Source organism: Sardina pilchardus, chromosome 15, assembly GCF_963854185.1.
Source record: "Sardina pilchardus chromosome 15, fSarPil1.1, whole genome shotgun sequence".
NCBI lineage: Eukaryota > Metazoa > Chordata > Actinopteri > Clupeiformes > Clupeidae > Sardina > Sardina pilchardus.
In genome coordinates, this window is record NC_085008.1 from 11,622,562 (window position 1) to 11,643,240 (window position 20,679).

At 43.2% G+C, this 20,679-nt stretch overlaps 1 protein-coding gene across 1 annotated transcript in view; it reads left to right on the forward strand.

The window, feature by feature from the left end:
- dock7 (dedicator of cytokinesis 7) overlaps window positions 1–20,679 on the forward strand; it is a 63,386-nt gene that overhangs the window by 3,527 nt on the left and 39,180 nt on the right. Inside the window, exons 2-14 of the mRNA XM_062555656.1 lie at window positions 11,090–11,192; window positions 12,184–12,359; window positions 12,976–13,044; window positions 14,492–14,621; window positions 14,892–15,104; window positions 15,663–15,748; window positions 15,847–15,913; window positions 16,322–16,471; window positions 16,984–17,064; window positions 17,499–17,661; window positions 18,308–18,450; window positions 18,831–18,924; window positions 19,699–19,861. Coding sequence (XP_062411640.1) covers window positions 11,090–11,192; window positions 12,184–12,359; window positions 12,976–13,044; window positions 14,492–14,621; window positions 14,892–15,104; window positions 15,663–15,748; window positions 15,847–15,913; window positions 16,322–16,471; window positions 16,984–17,064; window positions 17,499–17,661; window positions 18,308–18,450; window positions 18,831–18,924; window positions 19,699–19,861 — 1,638 coding nt within the window. The remainder of the gene's footprint in view (window positions 1–11,089; window positions 11,193–12,183; window positions 12,360–12,975; window positions 13,045–14,491; window positions 14,622–14,891; window positions 15,105–15,662; window positions 15,749–15,846; window positions 15,914–16,321; window positions 16,472–16,983; window positions 17,065–17,498; window positions 17,662–18,307; window positions 18,451–18,830; window positions 18,925–19,698; window positions 19,862–20,679) is intronic.

Consider the following 20,679-nt stretch of genomic DNA (forward strand, 5'->3'; position numbering starts at 1 on the left):
GGAACATCAAGGCCCTGACAGTTAACTCACGCGTAAAACATTCGGTCTCAGTAAACAGCTGAAACTCAGGTCATTTATAAGAGGTGCTTAGTTTCAAGGCTTAAACTAAGACTCAGAAAGAATAGAAAAGAATCACAGAAGAAAGACGTTATCTTTACCATCCTGTTTGGGAAGTGGTAGCCTCGTCCCAAAACAGAATACAAGCTGAAAGAATCGGACGTTGGATTAAAATAGTTTTATAATTCAGCATTTTTAAATACAGCAAAAATGCGGCACAATACAGCTTGTTGGTTACAATATGTAGGAAAAAGATAATTCCATTTTGTGGTGAGAAGGAAAAACAAAAGAAATTAATCCAATAGACGTAGTAATTCCATTTTGTGTTGAAAAAGGAAAAACGAAAGAAATTAATCCAATCGTGTCGAAAAAAGCAAAGAGACAAAATGAATTCTCGTTCCGTGATCTCCCTTGTCCGGGTGTAAGGCCACGAGAAGCAGGTGGATGATGCGGAGTTCCGATGTTCACTGGAGCACTAAGTCCCGCATACTTGGTTTCGCGACGACGTACGGAGTTCACATAATAACTATCAGGAGCTACAGAGTAACACAACACGTAAGACGAGGAAAGAAGAAGAAGCAGCCTCGGACTTTGGGTGACCTGCTTCTTATAGTCCTGATTTTTCCGTGACCCCATGGTCCTCCCTTACACATTCCTGGGGCGGTGCCCTCTTCACAGAACTTAATGGAAACTAAACTTACTTCAGAACATTCTAGACAGTCAAAGGCACACATCTCCGGGTTACAGAGCGGAGTTTTACATACATTCAGTGTTGACGAGAACATTCTAATTGAGAAAGATGCGTTCAATATCGGCATTTACTGGTTTTAACATACAAACAGTTTACATTTGATTACAGGCAAACATCGTAGGCTATGTTCATACGGAGTATGTTACATTCAGAATGATAAGTATTTCATTGCATTTGGTTACATTGTCGTGGTTTATTAATCGGGTAGGCTAAAAAGAAGCATGTCTTTATTGAAGGCACGTAAGTCGTTTTATGGTATTTTCACACATTTTGATTTTCACCCATTATTCCCCAAAACCCCATATCTAACGTAATACTTCTGGTATGTTGTATTAGTCAGCACTTTCATAGCATAACATTGTGTTCAGTCATTCATTCTGTCGTTTATTGGATAAGAATTTTATAGCGTCATTCATCCAGTCTTCACAACTTTCAGTCTCACACGCTCCTCATCACCAAGCGTTCAATTCAGTCTTTGGAGCTATTTGTTCAAATAGGCCTAATCACACACACTCTTCAACAGTTGCGCACATTCCTTCTCTTCCATTCAAACTGGCGCACTTGATTCAATAGTGGTTAGCGGGACAACAGTGTACTATATGGTTTCTGTTACGTTACTTCCTTTATCGACCTAAGCATAGTTGTCAAGGCAGGTGTCTCTCGTTGAGAGGACATCTCACATCTGGCTGATTTGTGCTGACGCAAAAGCAGCGAAGTGGGCGCGAATTCACGCATGCGTTCGGTGCTCCATGGGTGGGGCCTAGGTGACACGACACCCCCTACTTGGAGCAAAGGACGCAAAGGGGATTCAAGTCAAAATGTATTGTAAAGAAGCCCAAAAGGCTCAAGTTTGAAAATTATGAAAACACATCAAAACGACATGGGTCACTGGATAACTGTAGGCTAAATAATTGAGATTTGTCGATATGGGGACAGAGTCCACAAGCATAAAACGAACGTGTTTATCAAAGCAAACATACTATCAGGATACACACTATCTAAAGCCATGGGATCCGAGGGTTGTGTAGTAGTCCCTTACCCACCACTCAAGCCTAGCGGAGAGATATGTTCCACACGAAAGGGTATAATTTTAGCCTGGAGCAAAATTAACAATACTACCGTCTTTCGGTCACCTCTCGCGTCGCCGCACTCGAGCTTGGGGCCAAGGTGAGCTTCAACAGAACCCAATCCGATATGGCTTGATATTCCGTGATTTGTTGAGGTGGAGCTTGAGCCACATTTGAGGCTGTTCTCCTCCATTCGGTTTGGACTACATTAAGAAATTAACAAAGATTTATCCAGCGCCCCATTGCCATACATGTGAGGCTTTTTCAAAGATTTGTGTGATACTTGACTATGCGGAGTGACCACACGACTATGTGCAGGATGCTATTAAGACTCTATAGGTTAACATGTTGGTGGATGCAGAAAAGGGAACGATTCAAATCATCCCGCGCAACATTCAAACTTCCTCTCCCGCTCTGCGTGTATCACAGAATACATGCAACATTACATAATGTATAGGGAGGAATAACATGCAGGGCCATAAACAAGTACATTTCCAAACAGGCCATCAGAAAAGGTGAAGCTACATATCAGGAGTGTTAAGATCACACAATATTAGTCCAACAAAGTTAGTCGAGGTGGTAGCCCATCCAGTCAGATGGGAAACCAAACCTATTGTTATATTTCAGTCTTCCCAAAGACACAACATAATTAGTAGAGGAAAGATGTCGTTGTATTTAAAGTTAGCTAATAGTCCATCAAGAAATGACCATGCAAAATCAGTAGCATAAATGATCCTACGATACTCACCTATGTGTGGACTGGCACAGCAACATAGCACAAGGTATAAGCAATGGTTCGTTTTCGCAATGGCATGCGGATTAAGGTCATAAGTGGCAAAGTGTTAAAACCATGCATACTAACTGAGAAGTTATCATATTTGTCAATCGTACTACTCACGGAATAAGCAGAAGTTGGAAAAGGCCTATGCCTCCAGAGTTAAGAGTTCATCCGAAAAGTGAAGTCCAAGCGCAACATGGGCAGAGACCCAGAGCTTTTACGCACAGGGTCGTTCTACGTTGCGGCAAATAATATCACAAAAAATGTCGACAACATAACTTTAACATGGTTAGAACTATCTTGATAATGACTGGTTCCCTATTGGACAAAGGGTTTTGAATACATCTTTCTTTATCATTTAACACTGGGGACATTGTCATTATTCAACTGTCCAAAAATTCAGAGATTTGATATATTCTGGCCTACCACATCTATAAGGCCTTCAATAACGTTGGGAAAGTTAAATACTGTGGCACAATATTTACCTTAACTAAGTATAATGAACAAAAACTTACGTATAGACCCAATTACGGAACTGCTTGCCCATAGAAGTGAGTCCTCACTGTTGCTCAGCACTTCGTGAGCTTTCAGGACTATAATAAGAGATGGTTGAGAGAGATGCTTTGTCATGAAAGGTCTAAAGACATCTAACTGTCTTACTTCGTACCTACATCGTACCTACATGGGAGGCTCCTCCCCTACCAGTTCTACTTACCCACTCTGCGTCGGGGTCATCTGCAGGACCATCATGTCTGTTTGCGTTCACTTCTACATAATGTCTTTGAGTTTACTGGGTTTAAAAATATCCAAGAAAAATGTAAAATACAAATTCCCCTAAATAGAACATTCCCTAAATGAGTCTAGGAATGGACTGATTGATTTTGGTTAGCATATGCAGGCATCCTATCACCCCTCTAACAATAAACCATTAACGTTATCTCCCACTGGGAAACATCCAGCTGTGTGGGTGTCTTCACACTATCCCGTATTGAGAACTTTGCAATGGAAATATATGTTGTCTCTCGTAGAAAGCACTTTAACATTATTACTACAGCTGAAATCCAAAAAACCTATTAGACCATTCCTATGTCTGTCACCGAATATGCATCCACAAGTTTGAGGTAGCTAAGATGATTCTGTACGGAGTAACTTACGTTTAAGTTTACTCTACGTTTCTGAGAGCCTCGCGCATTGAAAATCCAGAAAACCAATTTCACTTCTTCCAGCGCAAATATGCGTAACTGATTTCCCTCTTCACACTGCGGTGTGGTAACTTAGAAAAAACCTGTAAATTCAACTACATCCATATGACTTTTGTAACGTTAACAACTACTAAGGAAAACCGAGCAACACACAAACTGTGTCCAATTAATACACAATCGATAAGTTTATCTTCATGTTAAGTTTCTGTTTCTGAACGCGCACGTAAAAACTGAGAAAGTCTGTAAGTTGAACCAATGATATCATAGTCCATTTCTGCCACACTGTCCGCTATACCGAGTCATGTCACAGGATTCTTACAGAATCAGGAATCTCACAAAAAAGAGTTGTTTCTTAATCACACGCTGTAGCTCAAATCTTCAATAACTTGCTTATTTGGACACATACAACTGTTTTCTTGACAACGTCACTATGATTATCCTATTATTGTCTACTTTACGCGCAATAGATAACATGTCAACTTGCGGGCGCGCCTATAGGTGCGGACAAAAATCTCTCAATGCAATACCATTCAGCACGAACCAATTCCAGAAGGGACGAGGTTATCGGGACTTTCGAGATAAAACGTCATAGGCTATGGGCAGAAAAACATAACAACAGTCCCCATCTCACATTGAACTGTAACAACATTAGTATTGAACTGCCAATTGCCCAAGTGTGACATTCTCCACATGAAATTTCGTTCCTCTGCATAAAGTTATCGATAACTACATAGGCTCATCTTGCGCATCAATATCATAACAGCACAATGCCCTAACCTTACCGGACTTCTCCAAAGTATCACGTAACCTGTTCTTCATCGAAAGTTATATGCATTATGTTACCGAGTAATATGGAACTATTAAAACCTATAGGAGGCCTACATGTCAAAGTTTGCATTAGTCTAGCCCAGCGGTCTTTGAATTGTATCAAATCGCATAAAATGATAGTCTCAACAGGACGGTTCACGGAAGACTATTAGCAGAGCCTATTCCAACTCCGACATTGTACAATTTCGTTTTTACCTTGCCCAAAAGTTTTCCATCGAACCATTTGACGTCACTTATTTCTACAATAAGGGTAATAGTATGAAACTTGAAAAGGATATTCTACAAGTCCATGGTCTACTGACTGAGAACCATTATCTGATCAGATCCTCACAACTCCACAGAGTTGGTTTCCGTCACGCATCACTGCTTCCAAGGCTCCTCTACCCAAGCCTCTAGAGGGCTGCCGAGATGGTTGTAAAGTAACCCCAATATGCATCGCTGACGTTTTTACCAATCATGGTCATTCAGAGGATAATTACCCAATTAAGTCACTATAAGTCCAAAATGATTTGTAAAGCAATGTTACAATATCCAATACATGCAAGCTAACTAGTTTACCAACAATGTTTGAAATGGCCAACGCTCCTCTGAGATTGTACCTATTGACTGAAGCAACCTACTAACGAGGATCCTGCGCAAGATTTACTACGGACCGATGAAATAGACTTGAGAAGTAAAGCCCCAAATATCTAAACAGTTACCATTCACATTTGCAACCTCCAATTAACTTTGTACGTTGTTACAACACATATGCCTACTCAACGATGAACTTCTATCTACAAACTCCAAAAAGCCTATGTTAGGGAAACCATCTAATGAGAACGAGGTGTGATATCCTAATGCGCACTTAACAGCACAATTAGCCGATCTTTTTACTTGATAAGGAATTCAAATTCAACCTTTTGAGAAGATCAGCTACTGGACTTTGGGGGATTCATTCGAACTCTGCCTCACAAAACTAATGTGATGGTAAACGTCTGGAAATCACTATCAGGATCGTCGGTTCCCTCAAGGAAAAACACTCAGACATGTATCAAAGGACAAGTCCTTGTAGTGAAGGCTATAGACTTCCAAAATGTAATATTTACCCAAGTAACAACGGTGAATCTGGCTAAAGCATCGTCCTCTGCCCGAAACAGAACTTAACCTACAGAAAATATATGTCCCAGAGATAGCCGAACTGTCAGGAAAATGTTGGGAAATTCCACTACACACAGATGTTGGGAAATTCCAAAACGTTGGAAACTCCAAAAATGTTGGAAAGTCCGCTACCCCCACCAAGGGTCATAAATCCGACTCTGTCCTGATTAGACAGGCGACAAAAAACAGAACACCTTGGGATCGTGAGTTCGAGAAGCTTCCCATGTCAGTTCACAATTAATGGCCTTTTTGGTTGCACCTGGCACATCGTCGGAATGTCAAACTCCCAAGAAGTGGCGCCGTTCCCTAAAACAGTGGTCCAAGTAGGCTACTCACAAACTCCGAATACAATTTTCAGACTATGGTTATGTTGGACAAAATCACGATTAGTAAAAAGAATACACAACATCAACGCATCTTCCCGCACCTTTGCTTCATAGCACAATAGAGTCATGGGCTGATGTGAAACATGTCGACTATAAAGATTACCGTTCTATGTAAACTAATATTCTAAAGATTTGTTGCGAAGACTGTCTAGAGCGGAACCCCTGCGCCCACAATGAGCAGTGGGTACGGTTCGCAAACATCTCCTTATCTAGCCTACTCCAAAACCCAATAAACATTGTGCTTTCCACATAAGAATCATTTCAATCTAATGTTTGCTTAATGTCCAAAAAATGAAAACTAAAGCCCGATGATCCGGCAAACATAATCTAGTAGGCCTATGTCTAGTGGCAACTGTACGTAACTATCAATTTATCCCTTCTGCAAACTTTCAGCTAGAAAGGTTACCATACATGAATGAAATCAAAGACGCATCTTGGTGGATTAGTTGCAAACGAAACATTGGATTCGTACCTTCAATAGTTTACGTAGGCTATACGTAACCGAAGCCTTTTTCTCCCTTCACTGACCACAGTATTACATTGAAACAGGCTATTAACTTGGCACTTACACTTTCCTCTGGTTTAATTAACAGTCGTCTCTCTCCGTCTATGCGACGCACGAGGTTCAAAACACAGTCTTTTTATTTTTGTTTTGTTTTCAAAAGTATTTTACTCGCTATGTTGAACTGTCTCTCATCGTCCTTGCTTCTTCAGCTTGTGTCACAGACGGGTGTGACAGATCGTAATCTCCGAGAGTCTATCCACTTTGCATGATAGCTGCGGCCGTGTCCTACATCCTGTTAAGTAGCCAGAGTCACAATACTACATTTCTAATAACTTTTAAAACAAATGGGAGGATATGTAAACGAGGTTGTTTACCGCATAAGGCAACACCGAAGCATTATGGACAACTTTTCATCCCGATCACTATATGGCAAATCAAATACTGCATCTTCACGCAGCCATGGATCCCCAAACCTACGGAGTGGGCTATCCCTCTGCAGGAACTGTTACAAGTTACGTATTGAAACACGACGGAGTCAGGATAATTTAGATGATCTATAAACCATTCAAAATCATACTATATCTAATTAGGCTACGAGACCAACACTAAAGCACTTTCATCTATTGCGCGCACGTTCTTTGATTACCCAGTTTCATGTCTCATTCTGTCGGACTACAGATTCGCTACCTGAGCTGGTAAACGGATGTAGGGAATGCAGAAATGACATTCACCCTTCTACGCGTTGGTAAACCACTGAAATGAGTTTTTAGAAACTTTAGTTTAAGGTACGAAAACTCTTTAATGTTGTCTTAAGGACAAGGCAGTCGGGAGTTTAAGTGATTTTGCTTACTTTAGTAACGACGATAACCCATTATAGCAGCGAAACAACATGGGTATTGGCCAGACACCCACGAAGCGTTACCACCACAATGCATCACCGAAGCACAAAAGTTTTATGTAACTCACTAGACTTTCAATCACTTTTGATCCATTTATGTATCCTACTGCCTTACTATTGCACGCAACTAAGAACTCATTCACTAAATGCATGATTAGGAACCGAATGGTAAGTTGTAAGCACTATGCTCTCGCAATGTATATCAGTGATGTCTTCAGCCTATCTGAATCTCGGTGCTTACTGGAGGGGCGCGACCCCCCACAGCTCAACCGCAACTAGGGAGACTCAGACGGCCATGGAGTTAGAGAACTGGTGGTTTAACCGCAAATGATTAAAAGTTTAAAAGGTTGAAGAGCCAATGGCATGGCTAATATTGTAGCAAGTAATGCAAGTAATCCAGTAGCATACCTGGTGCGTTCTATGCATCGTTACCGCAAACACAGGGCACGAAGTATGAAGTATGATTCACAAGAAAAGTGTAATACATCAGACACTTGTTACATACTTTTACCGAGGGATTATATATTAAACCCGTGTATTCTTTTACGTGTTCCTTTAGTAGGAAAATTCTCGTCTACTGATAGAGAACCACATAAAATTAGGCCGAAACAGGAGATTTCTCTGCCACAACCAACGTAACACAAAGCGCCGTAACACAAAGCGCCAGCACAACGCAATGCTCCTGTGGCACCGGGCACCTGTTAAACGTCCACTTTTGACGATGGGTCTTGCTAAACCACATATGCCGTCTGATATTGTTTAGCTACTTGTACCTCCTGCTCCAAGAATTGTCTCTATCACAGTAGGACCGAAGAAAACAACTTAGTCTGCCATCGTTAAAGTTCAAGCTGGAATGCGCTGACATCCGCCTTTACGCACAGCTTTCCGACTATAAACTCGCCGACAAAGCACGAAGTGGCGGGGATGTGGGTATAGATCTTCTCCAAAAACTTAAGATATTTGTTTAGATATCTATTTTAAGTTTCATGTACCACTTGTCTAGGGTAACCCGTCCTCTGGCGCTTTTATGGCCTTCTGCCTTATCACCACACGCAACAAGTGCAGCCTCTTATCTGATCAACGCAACCAGTGCAGCTTCTTTCTGACGCTACACCTGCTACTCTCCCAGTATGCCGGCTTACTGAGACCCGCTCCCAATAGCGGACTCGGTACACAAACTTTCTGTAGTGTTTGTCGAGGAATAACAACGTTAACCCGTGGGGAAGAGGACTATTCTGTTTCTCACAGCATGCACAAACTAGGACGACCGTCTCCAATGCAATTATTAGCATGAGTCTCAGAAAAAATCGCTTCTACTCAATCCTCTAATAATGCTCCTTATTAGTCCGTTTACATCCCACTTCTGACACCATGTGTTGTTACCTGGAGTTGAAAGGATGGCCTGTACGATAAGCACTCAGCTGGCGGCACATACACCTGGCCACCACAATCGAATCTTATAGCTGAACTATAATACCAGGCACCTACTGTCAGGTTAGGTTACGCGCCGACCTCTGTGATGTCAATGACCTAAGACTTCTATGTATACAGATAAACCCCGGACTGTCTAGAGGAAGGTGCTCAAGTCTTCCAGGAGAATAACCAGGCGTTTTAGTACATAAGAAGGCAGGGGAACATCAAGGCCCTGACAGTTAACTCACGCGTAAAACATTCGGTCTCAGTAAACAGCTGAAACTCAGGTCATTTATAAGAGGTGCTTAGTTTCAAGGCTTAAACTAAGACTCAGAAAGAATAGAAAAGAATCACAGAAGAAAGACGTTATCTTTACCATCCTGTTTGGGAAGTGGTAGCCTCGTCCCAAAACAGAATACAAGCTGAAAGAATCGGACGTTGGATTAAAATAGTTTTATAATTCAGCATTTTTAAATACAGCAAAAATGCGGCACAATACAGCTTGTTGGTTACAATATGTAGGAAAAAGATAATTCCATTTTGTGGTGAGAAGGAAAAACAAAAGAAATTAATCCAATAGACGTAGTAATTCCATTTTGTGTTGAAAAAGGAAAAACGAAAGAAATTAATCCAATCGTGTCGAAAAAAGCAAAGAGACAAAATGAATTCTCGTTCCGTGATCTCCCTTGTCCGGGTGTAAGGCCACGAGAAGCAGGTGGATGATGCGGAGTTCCGATGTTCACTGGAGCACTAAGTCCCGCATACTTGGTTTCGCGACGACGTACGGAGTTCACATAATAACTATCAGGAGCTACAGAGTAACACAACACGTAAGACGAGGAAAGAAGAAGAAGCAGCCTCGGACTTTGGGTGACCTGCTTCTTATAGTCCTGATTTTTCCGTGACCCCATGGTCCTCCCTTACACATTCCTGGGGCGGTGCCCTCTTCACAGAACTTAATGGAAACTAAACTTACTTCAGAACATTCTAGACAGTCAAAGGCACACATCTCCGGGTTACAGAGCGGAGTTTTACATACATTCAGTGTTGACGAGAACATTCTAATTGAGAAAGATGCGTTCAATATCGGCATTTACTGGTTTTAACATACAAACAGTTTACATTTGATTACAGGCAAACATCGTAGGCTATGTTCATACGGAGTATGTTACATTCAGAATGATAAGTATTTCATTGCATTTGGTTACATTGTCGTGGTTTATTAATCGGGTAGGCTAAAAAGAAGCATGTCTTTATTGAAGGCACGTAAGTCGTTTTATGGTATTTTCACACATTTTGATTTTCACCCATTATTCCCCAAAACCCCATATCTAACGTAATACTTCTGGTATGTTGTATTAGTCAGCACTTTCATAGCATAACATTGTGTTCAGTCATTCATTCTGTCGTTTATTGGATAAGAATTTTATAGCGTCATTCATCCAGTCTTCACAACTTTCAGTCTCACACGCTCCTCATCACCAAGCGTTCAATTCAGTCTTTGGAGCTATTTGTTCAAATAGGCCTAATCACACACACTCTTCAACAGTTGCGCACATTCCTTCTCTTCCATTCAAACTGGCGCACTTGATTCAATAGTGGTTAGCGGGACAACAGTGTACTATATGGTTTCTGTTACGTTACTTCCTTTATCGACCTAAGCATAGTTGTCAAGGCAGGTGTCTCTCGTTGAGAGGACATCTCACATCTGGCTGATTTGTGCTGACGCAAAAGCAGCGAAGTGGGCGCGAATTCACGCATGCGTTCGGTGCTCCATGGGTGGGGCCTAGGTGACACGACACATGTCTCAGTGGCTGTTGCTTGGAAATGGTACAATCCTATATAAGTGCACAAGGTGTGTGATGACAGGATGATTGTCCGTGTGTATTGATGCTTGACCATTAACAATGTTCACTTTCTTCTCCACTCTCTCCATAATCCCTCTCTCTCTCTCTCTCTCTCTCTCTCTCTCTCTCTCTCTCCTGTCTCCCTTTTCTGCCTCTCACTGTCATCCTGACCCTCTCCTCCTCCTCTTGCTCCACCTGCTCTTACCATGCTCCTCAGGACGGTGGCTGCTGAGGTACGCAAACAGATCGCAGGTCAATATGGAGGCTCTCCTCAGCTCCTCAAGAACCTCAACGTGGGTGCCAACGCCGCCAGCAACACTGTGAGTGTCCAGCCCGCCGATTTGAAACAGACTGGAATGCAGTGCATCCGCTCACAAGCCGTGAAGCAGATGGTGAAAAAACAGCCATTATATAATTCTGCCAGCCAGTCTTAAAAAATATGCAGTTCAGATGTCTCTTATAATGGCAGAGTATTTCCATATGGCAATATGACAATAAATGGCACGCGATCATATGTTTTATCCTAGAGTAAATGTTTACATCAGAGAGAAAGAGGAAGCCAATCTGCACACCTCAGTTCTATGGGTCATTTATTGTTGATAAAGCAGCCTTGGTCATCATCACCCAAACCTCTGCTGTAGTGCTATTCCTCCGCATATTTTCTAGTAGCAGCATGTGTTGATTGATCCTTATGCTAGAAGCCTTGGATATAGGGTCCTAAAGAAGCTCTGTCCTTAATTACTGTAACAGTGTCATAATCAGTCTACAGTAGTCAGTAGTCTACAGTTTGAACTTGAAGAACTGGTTTGTGAAGTTGTCGTTGCGCTTCCATTTCAGAAAACCCCTTCCTTCAACTTGTACTGTTATCAGGAGTTCTGTGGTCCTTTTTTTATCTAGCTTTTGAGAGAGCAACTTGTATGACTAAGCACAGAGATCCGCACGAACCAAATTCCAACTTGGAAGTAAAATGTCTTGAATAATTAAGCACCACTGTTGTAGTTTTGACAGTCTCTTTTGCACTTAGAAGATATTCATTTTTTACATTTTTCACGGTGCTCAGCATTTTTGCTTGCTTAATGAGTGGTGTAAAGAAGTTGTACTGATTAATATAAGAACAGCTATGCGCTTTAGTTTTACAGTATGGCATCAAATCCTGCCCGTCTCTCTATCTGTCTCTGTCCCTGTGTGGCTTTCTTGCCCTCTCTCACTTTTTCTCTCTTTCTATTTGTTTCTGTTTTCCTCTTTATCTTTCTCTCTCTCCTTCTCTTATTCTCTCGCTGTATCTACGTTCTTGTCTGTTCCCCTCCACAGGTTCCTCTCACAGAGACAGTGGAACCGGTGGACTTTGAAGAGTACCTCATCACACATCCCCCTATTGTTGAGTCGGGGCCACTGAGGGACCTCATCGAGTTCCCCCCTGATGACATCGAAGTGATCTACACGCCTCGCGAGTGCCGCACAGCGGGCCAGCCGCTGCCAGAGGAGGGGTGCGTGTGTCTGTGTGTCTGTGTGTCTGTGTGTCTGTGTGTCTGTGTGTCTGTGTGTCTGTGTGTCTCTGTGTGTGTGTGTGTGTGTGTGAGAGAGAGAGAGTGAGTGTGTGTGTGCTCATGTACTTTACGCATGCACATGCGTGTATGCTTTGTGACTGTCCAAGTTCAATCTGTCCATTCTGTTTGTTGTGGGGAAACCCCCATGTTTGGGTGGGAGTAGTAGACACAAGCTATCATTATTGCCTATAGGCCTGATTACTGACGGCCTAACCCAATTACACTCTGCTGGAAGCCTCTCCTCATGCTGATGCTAAACTCATTGCTACTATTGATTACAGCAAATGAAATCAGATGGCTAACCCACTTAAACTCTGCCAGTCCTGTGTATGTGAGAGAGAAGGGTCTTCAGTTGCCTTACTTTCTTTTTTACAGTATTTATATGATTACGTTGTGCTGCTCAGGCGGATTCTACCAGTTAGTCCATTTAATTGAGAAATTGCTATGTAAACATTAGCAAGAGTTACTGAACGAATCGTTAATAAGGGGAGGGGAAAAAGACTTTTGCCTTATGACTATGCTGATTTTTTTCCTCTGTATGTTCTCCTCTCTCCAGTGACAATGATGCTCACGTCAGAGATTGTACTCGGTCCTACACAGAGGAGTGGGCTGTCGTCAACCGCAAGTAAGAACGCCACAAGTGTGCATGAAGGCAGAACATTGCCACATAAAGCTATCATTTCCATTAAGCCCTTCATTTCCATCTGTGTCTCAGTGTGTCTCTGTATTTAACCATTTCCTTCCTTTTAACACACACCATGTAACAGAGTTTTATGATATAATGGGTGAGTTGAGAGTTAGATTGTAGTTTCTTGCTTTTGATACACATGTAACATCTAGTGCTAGTGTGCCGCTTTCATAGGACTGTTGGATATGTAGGCTTTCATGCATATTCAAGCCGCTTTCAATTTATATTTATCTGATTCAGGGCTAATGCACACAGTCACTGATGTGTGTTTCTTTGCTTGAGCACATTGCTTTAGATTAGAAAGTTAATATGAGCCCTTATGATCAGTTGGCTGGCGGCTATTTATATCCATGACATTTCTGTAATCTCAGACAAATGAAGGGCATGACCAAGGATGTTTGAGCCTCAGTCCTGGGCTCCAGTAGCCTGGTCCTAACCATCCCATAATACTACCATTTCATTTCGTATTATGGTCTGGAATTTCTTTGCTCTGAAGCGCTTGCAGGAAGCGGGAAGTAACGCCCAGTTCTGGTTTGAATTGATTGGACAGCTCTCACCCAATCGGCGATAGTTACTCATAACAACATAGCGCAGGCGTTTAACGTCATCGTCACGAGCGCCCTCCCCCTTTCGCCCCCACCAACCCGTCCCTTCGTTTATTGGCTGCTTTCTAGAGGGGGGGCGTTCTGTTACAATTCTACCGAGCAGAATGCTCCACAGAGGAGCGCGGCCAGACTCGTAGTGGAGGCAATCCTTGGCCGGAAGTACGTGGATGGCTAGCGAGGCTAGGGCTCCAGTGCCATGCTTGGTGTGTTGATATTGATGTTTGTAGTTTTGCCATAAACTGCAATGTTACGACCGTGAGTGCGTATGCAGATGTTATTTCAGAGATCCCGTGTGGAATCCGAGTTTCTGAGCCACAGTGATATGACGTGTTCTAGATGATGGTGGAATTTTCTGCACTATGGAGGGATTTTTGAGAGAGTCTGCAGAGCCAGTGTAATCACAATCCTGAAGCAAATAGCGCTTGTGGCTACTATAGATAGATAGATAGATAGATAGATAGATAGATAGATACTTTATTGATCCCCAAGGGGAAATGCACGGTCCCAGCAGCTTAAGACACCACACACAACATACACTAAAATGTAAACAGGATGATAAAAAAGCAAATCAATATGACTAAAAAGAACAGTGAAATATACCAAAGATAGAGATGTACATGAATGTACTGAGGATTGGTACTGTGATCCAGTATGAGGTGTGTGTCAAGGTGGTAGTGCAAAAGGTACTAAGGTCCTGTCTCCCTTAGTAAAGATCTACAGCATGTTGCATAACTTGAAATGCTTTGGATCAGGAAGTGATGGGTTTGTGTTGTGGTCAGGTACCATAAGCTGGGCACTGGGTTCAACCCCAACACCCTGGACAAGCAAAAGGAGCGGCAGAGGGGACTTCCCAAACAGGTGTTTGAGTCAGATGAACTGCCAGATAGCAGCAGCTATCAGGATGATCAGGTAACACCTGCCCCAACAACCTCACAGCAACCTTACATGTGCTGCTGCAAGCTGCTTAGCTTAACCACAAAATAGAACTTTAAGTTCCTTTTTGATATAATTCATGTTAATAATAATAATAATAATTAATTGTATTTATAATGCACTTTACATCAAGTTAATGATCTCAAAGTGCTAACTGTGTTATTGCCTTTGCTCTAGTGTAGTTGTCCGTTTGGTGAATGGTCTGTATGACTGTGGACGTTTACGTCTGAATGTCTCTCACTTTAGGATGACTTGAAGCGGAGGTCCATGTCCATTGATGACACGCCTCGGGGCAGCTGGGCCTGTAGCATCTTCGACCTGAAGAATTCCCAGCCCGATGCCCTCCTGCCTCATCTGCTAGACCGCGCCCCAAATGAAGAAATTGACCGCCACAATGAGGACCAGCGGAAGTCCAATAGGCACCGCGAGCTTTTCGCCCTGCATCCGGCCCTGGACGAGGTACACATAATACACAAATAAACTGAGGACGTGGTCTTTGTTTACTAACTTAGAAATATAACATCAGCAGCGTTAGTGTTGGATTACAGGAAATAGCTTGACCTGTTTCCATGGGAGAATATGCTTTGGACTTTTTTTTCTTATTATATTTTATGTATAATTTTATGAACGTCCTTAACTACAAAATTGACCTGTTAGCCTGGCTAGCGTCTGGGAACCAAACCTTCATTTTCTCGTATTTGAAAAAAAAAGCCCAGATCCGTTTATTTGGCGCCAGAGATGTCAATCAAATGCGTCTGCGCATAGCTCATCATCGTCTTGCTTTCCCCCCTGTTCTGTGATTGGTCCCCTATCTGAGGCAAAAATTAGGGCGGTAGTTTCCAGGCTGCCTAGGCAGTGTGAATCAAATTGTGCGCAAGGCAGCATGGGAACACCCAGGATACTGACATGTGGTAAAAAAAAAAAAACATCCCTCCCTCATTAACTCATACAGGCGTATGCTGTGCTAATTGGTCTGCTCTGTTTCAGCGCTGCTTCATGCCTTTGCTTGTCTCACAGGAGGAGCCAATAGAACGCCACTGTGTGCCCGAGGTCCCCAAAGAGCACTTTGGTCAGAGACTGTTGGTGAAGTGCTTGTCCTTGAAGTGAGTGGAGGTCGTTTTAGAAGCTTTTTACTCTGTTTCGCTTGCCGCCTGCAAGATGCTTTGTGCTGACACGTGCTGTTTCTTTCTTTTCTTTCGAGGTTTGAGATTGAAATCGAACCAATATTTGCAAGTTTGGCCTTGTATGATGTCAAGGAGAAGAAAAAGGTGAGACACTGGTTTGTGACACATCTGCAGAGTTGCACTGTGGGAGAAAAGCTGTTAACGGTGACCTTAGTCTCTCCAAGAATAAGCTGAGTCTATCACTATGTTATGGAATACTATCTGAGGTGAGAGAAAATGCACACTGGCACTCTGTCACCATCCTGCAGAACAGGATCTCTTTGCAAGGTCATGTTTGAATTGCACATTATGTTATGAAATGTGTGAACTGCACACCGCACACTTTTGTGTGCCCAAAATGGCCCAGTTCATCGTAACAGTGTACCGTGAGGCACTTTCTCTCCTCTTGTCCATATTTCAATACTTTCTGACCAGCACTAGGGGGAGCTACTAAGCCCTGCTGGAAATGACTTTTTTTCCCTCATCTGAATTTAATTCTCTGTCCTTTGTCAGATATCAGAGAACTTCTTCTTTGACTTGAACTCTGAGCAAACCAAAGGCATGCTGAAGCCTCACATCCAGACGGCTGCCATCTCCACTCTGGCTCGATCCGCCATCTTCTCGATCACCTATCCTTCCCAAGATGTCTTCCTGGTGATCAAGGTCAGTGGCGGAAAACAGAACTCAGAACTCCAGAACTCTCATGGGAGATGGGCTGCTCTGATGTTCTGTGTTACTCACAGTTCAATGAATGCCCTCGTGATGAACTCATGTCCTTATAAGATCCTCAGCCTCCACAACAGAGAGGAAACCTCTCAATGACCGCAGCAACTAATTAACAATCTCTTCTGTGCTATTTAGCGGAGACTGTATGCATATCGATGTGAATAACCCTAACCCTAGATTGTTTCAGTAAAGAGGAAGTTCATTTCTGAGGTCTCTTTCTTGGTTGCTGAACTGGTAGAGCGTCTTGTTAAAACAGCTAAGCAGAGCAGATGTGTAGGATTTAGTCCTTGCACAATGCTTTAGATAAGAGCAAATACATATAGAGTATCTGCACAGCGTGATAACATGTACAAAGCAGACTGCACCCACCCACACAAATATCGGTGATGTCATTTCTCCCTTTTCCATGCGGATTCGGGTTCATTCACTGTGCTTTGTTTGAATTCTAGTTGGAGAAAGTGTTGCAGCAAGGGGACATCGGAGAGTGTGCCGAGCCATACATGGTATTCAAAGAGGCTGACGCCCCTAAAGTAAGTCCGCTAATCCAGTAAGGGTCACCAGCTTGCCAGCTGTTGCCCTCACCAAACCTGATTCTTTGGTTACAGTGTGTTGAGTCAGAGCTCTGAGGTTATGGCATGCGAGGGGCTGGAGTTACTCTGTGGATGTTTGAGTAACAGGGCAGTGGGTAACAGAAGCAAAAGCACAGAGGTCTGCCTCAGAACAACTGTTCATTCAAATGCAACTTTACGGTCACAAAGGTTTACAGTCACAGTGACCCTTTGCCCATTTCTTTGTAGAAAGAAAACCAAAATGTTTCAATAGAGTAATCTGGACCATGTGACAACACATGCTTAAAAAAAATGTCTGAAAACTACTTCTCCTCTGTTATAGCACTCTGCTGAAATATAACCCCAAGTGGGGAGAGCAGTACTAGTATTGACTGGTCACTGTTTTTCTTGGTCAGAACAAGGAGAAGTTGGAGAAGTTACGTGGCCAGTCGGAGCAGTTCTGCCAGCGCTTGGGCCGGTACCGCATGCCCTTTGCCTGGACAGCCATCCACCTGATGAACATCGTGAACAGCGCCGGCAGCCTGGAGAGGGACACCGAGCTGGAGATGGGCCTGCCAGGTGATCACCCCCACCCCCCCCACCGCGCCCTTTCAGTATAGAGATACCCATAGATGTATACAGTGAGGAGAAAATGTATTTGATACCATGCTAAAGTTGCCTAAAAAGAGGAATATAAAATCATAATTTGACAATTGATCTTAATGTCTTAATTCAAAAAATGAGTAAAAATAAAACCGCTAAGTACACCAATTTTCTTTGTGATTGAAGAATGTATCGTAAATAAATAAATGTTCTTCCTAAATGCTAAGGGGAAGGAAGTATTTGACCCCCAATGTAACCCTATGGGAATTTAACCCATAGGGTTAACATAGGGGCAGGCAGGTTATTATTTTGTTAAGGTCAGCTATTTCATGGATCCAGGATATTATGCATCCTGATAAAGTTCCCTTGGCCGTTGGAATTAAAATAGCCCCACATCATCACATACCCTTCACCATAGCTAGAGATTGGCATGGTGGTTTTTCCAGTAGGCCTATTAGCCTGTTTGATGCTCATTGAGCTCAATGCAAATCAAAAATGCAAATTATTATATTCCTGTTTTAGCATGGTATCAAATACATGTGCTCCACACTGTATATATGTCTATGGTGATACCAGTGATAGGTTCTCACCTTTTGACCCTTCACTTGTGTGACCATTGCAGAGCGGAAAGGGTCCTGGTCAGAGCGTAGGAACTCGAGCATTGTGGGCCGGCGCTCCCTGGAGAGGACCACCAGTGGGGACGAGTCCTGCAGCCTGACCAGCTTCAGGCCGGCCACTCTCACCGTCACCAACTTCTTCAAGCAGGTCAGGGGTGCTCCTCCCTACTGGGGAGAATTTAAATGAGTAACATTATAGATGTATTTTTTATCTTGACACTTGTTGTGAACTTGTGACCCTTTACTGAAGACTGAAACCGAGTGGGACGCATTTGTCCTTCTGCACCATTTTGATCTTGTTCAATAATAGCTTCAAGTAAACATTAGAACTCTGAATTTGGGTCTGACTCACTGTGCTGATGCAACCAAATGGACAGATGCCCGGTAAATAAAGTAAATCCTTTTAGTAGTAGTAGCCATCAACTGAATAGTCAATGTTTGCTTATCTGATGTTGCTGGGCGGAGCTAATATGCCCATCGTGAGGTGATGTGGTTATCAGCTTGTGTGTGTGTGTGTGTGTGTAACAGGAGGGTGATCGTCTGAGTGATGAGGACCTCTATAAGTTCTTGGCTGACATGAGGAGGCCCTCCTCCGTTCTCCGTAGGCTCAGGCCCATCACAGGTGAGTGTGCGTTTACCTGAGTGGCTCAAACCCAGTAGGGGCACATGGCAGAGTAGGAGGGTCTTTGTTAAAACTAGAACACAGGGCTCTGCCAAGCGAAAGCACAGCCACCTCCTGGATCAAGACGGCGATACAGATCACTCCCAAAATGTAGCCATTTCTTCCTTGGGCCATTTCAGACCTTCCCTGAAAATTTAATCGAAATCCATCCATAATTTTTTGAGTTATCTTGCGAACAAACAGACAAACAAACAGACAGACAGACAGACAAATGAACAAACAAACCCCGATGAAAACATAACCTCCTTGGCGGAGGTAATAGCAAGTCCTTATTTTGTGGACTCAAAACCTGTCTTTACGTGTGTATGTTTCTTGTATGCGAAAAACTCAAACATGCCTTGCAGCCAGTGCAAAATTCTCTGGAGCAGAAAGACATGGGCATGTTGTAAGCCAAATGCTATCCCTTAGAGCTCAACTTCCACTGTGCACTTGTCAGGTAGAAAAGAGGAGCATAAATGAAAGAGACAGAGAAATTTAAAATGTACAGAATACAGGACATTCGGGGGCACTGTGGCACAGCAGGCTACAGCGCCCGTACCATTTACGGGTCCGAGTGCCCATGGGGACCCAGGTTCGAAATCGAATCAATCGAAGTCATGGATGTTGAAAAATCGCATGATTGAAACGACAACACAGAGGACAAGTCTGAGAACATCCTCCACTCCTCTGCTGTCCCACCTTTTCATAATCCTTGTTCTCTTGCACTCCCCACAGCCCAGCTGAAACTGGACATTTCCCCAGCCCCTGAGAATCCGCACTACTGCTTGACCCCTGAGCTGCTGCAGGTCAAGCCCTACCCCGACAGCAGGGTGCGCCCCACCAGAGAGATCCTCGAGTTCCCCCCCAGAGATGTGTATGTGCCCAACACCAACTACAGGTATGCTGACACTCATTTGTTGAGGAGGTTTCACACACGACACGGGTGAATTACCTGAGGTGTTCAAGTTCAGTTCAGTTGAACAACATCCTGTCTAGCTCCATGCTAGCTTGTGTTGTTTTCAATTGTGGTTGTGTGTGTATTAGTTTTTGTGTGAGAGAGAAGGGAAGTTTGCAGGGTTTTTAAAATTGAATGTGCCACGGTCAAGAGTCTGGATCTCTGACGTGTGCTTAGTGACCCAATGTGAGTTCACTGTTACCTCCATGACCACTTTTGCCGTGTGGTTTTTTTTCGTGTTCAGCTTTCCAAAAAATGTGCGTTGAGTTTGTTTGCGGTGTATTGCATTTCTCTATTTCAACATAGACATTGATCACCAGTGGCTCTGCACCTCTGTACACTGTAATGCTCAGCTGAGGAGCTCCTCAAGGTAACTTGCAACACAACAGCCTTTTGACAACCCATAGGCTTTGACCCTTTGCAATTTGTGTTTCTAATTTTAGTCAAGGCCTTAGGGGCATAGGTTGGTATCAGTTCACTGTGCGTGCGTGTGTGTGTGTGTGTGTGTGTGTGTGTGTGTGTGTGTGTGTGTGTGTGTGTGTGTGTGTGTGTGTGTGTGTGTGTGTGTGTGTGTGTGTGTGTGTGTGTGTGTGTGTGTGTGTGTGTGTGTGTGTGTGTGTGTGTGTGTGTGTGTGTGTGTGTGTGTGTGTGTGTGTGTGTTTGCGTTTGCCCAGAGAGAGACCCTGAGTTGGGTCAGTGCTGATTGATGAGACCTGGATAACCTATATCAGTGCCATGATCTCTGAAGCAGTTGGAGCGCC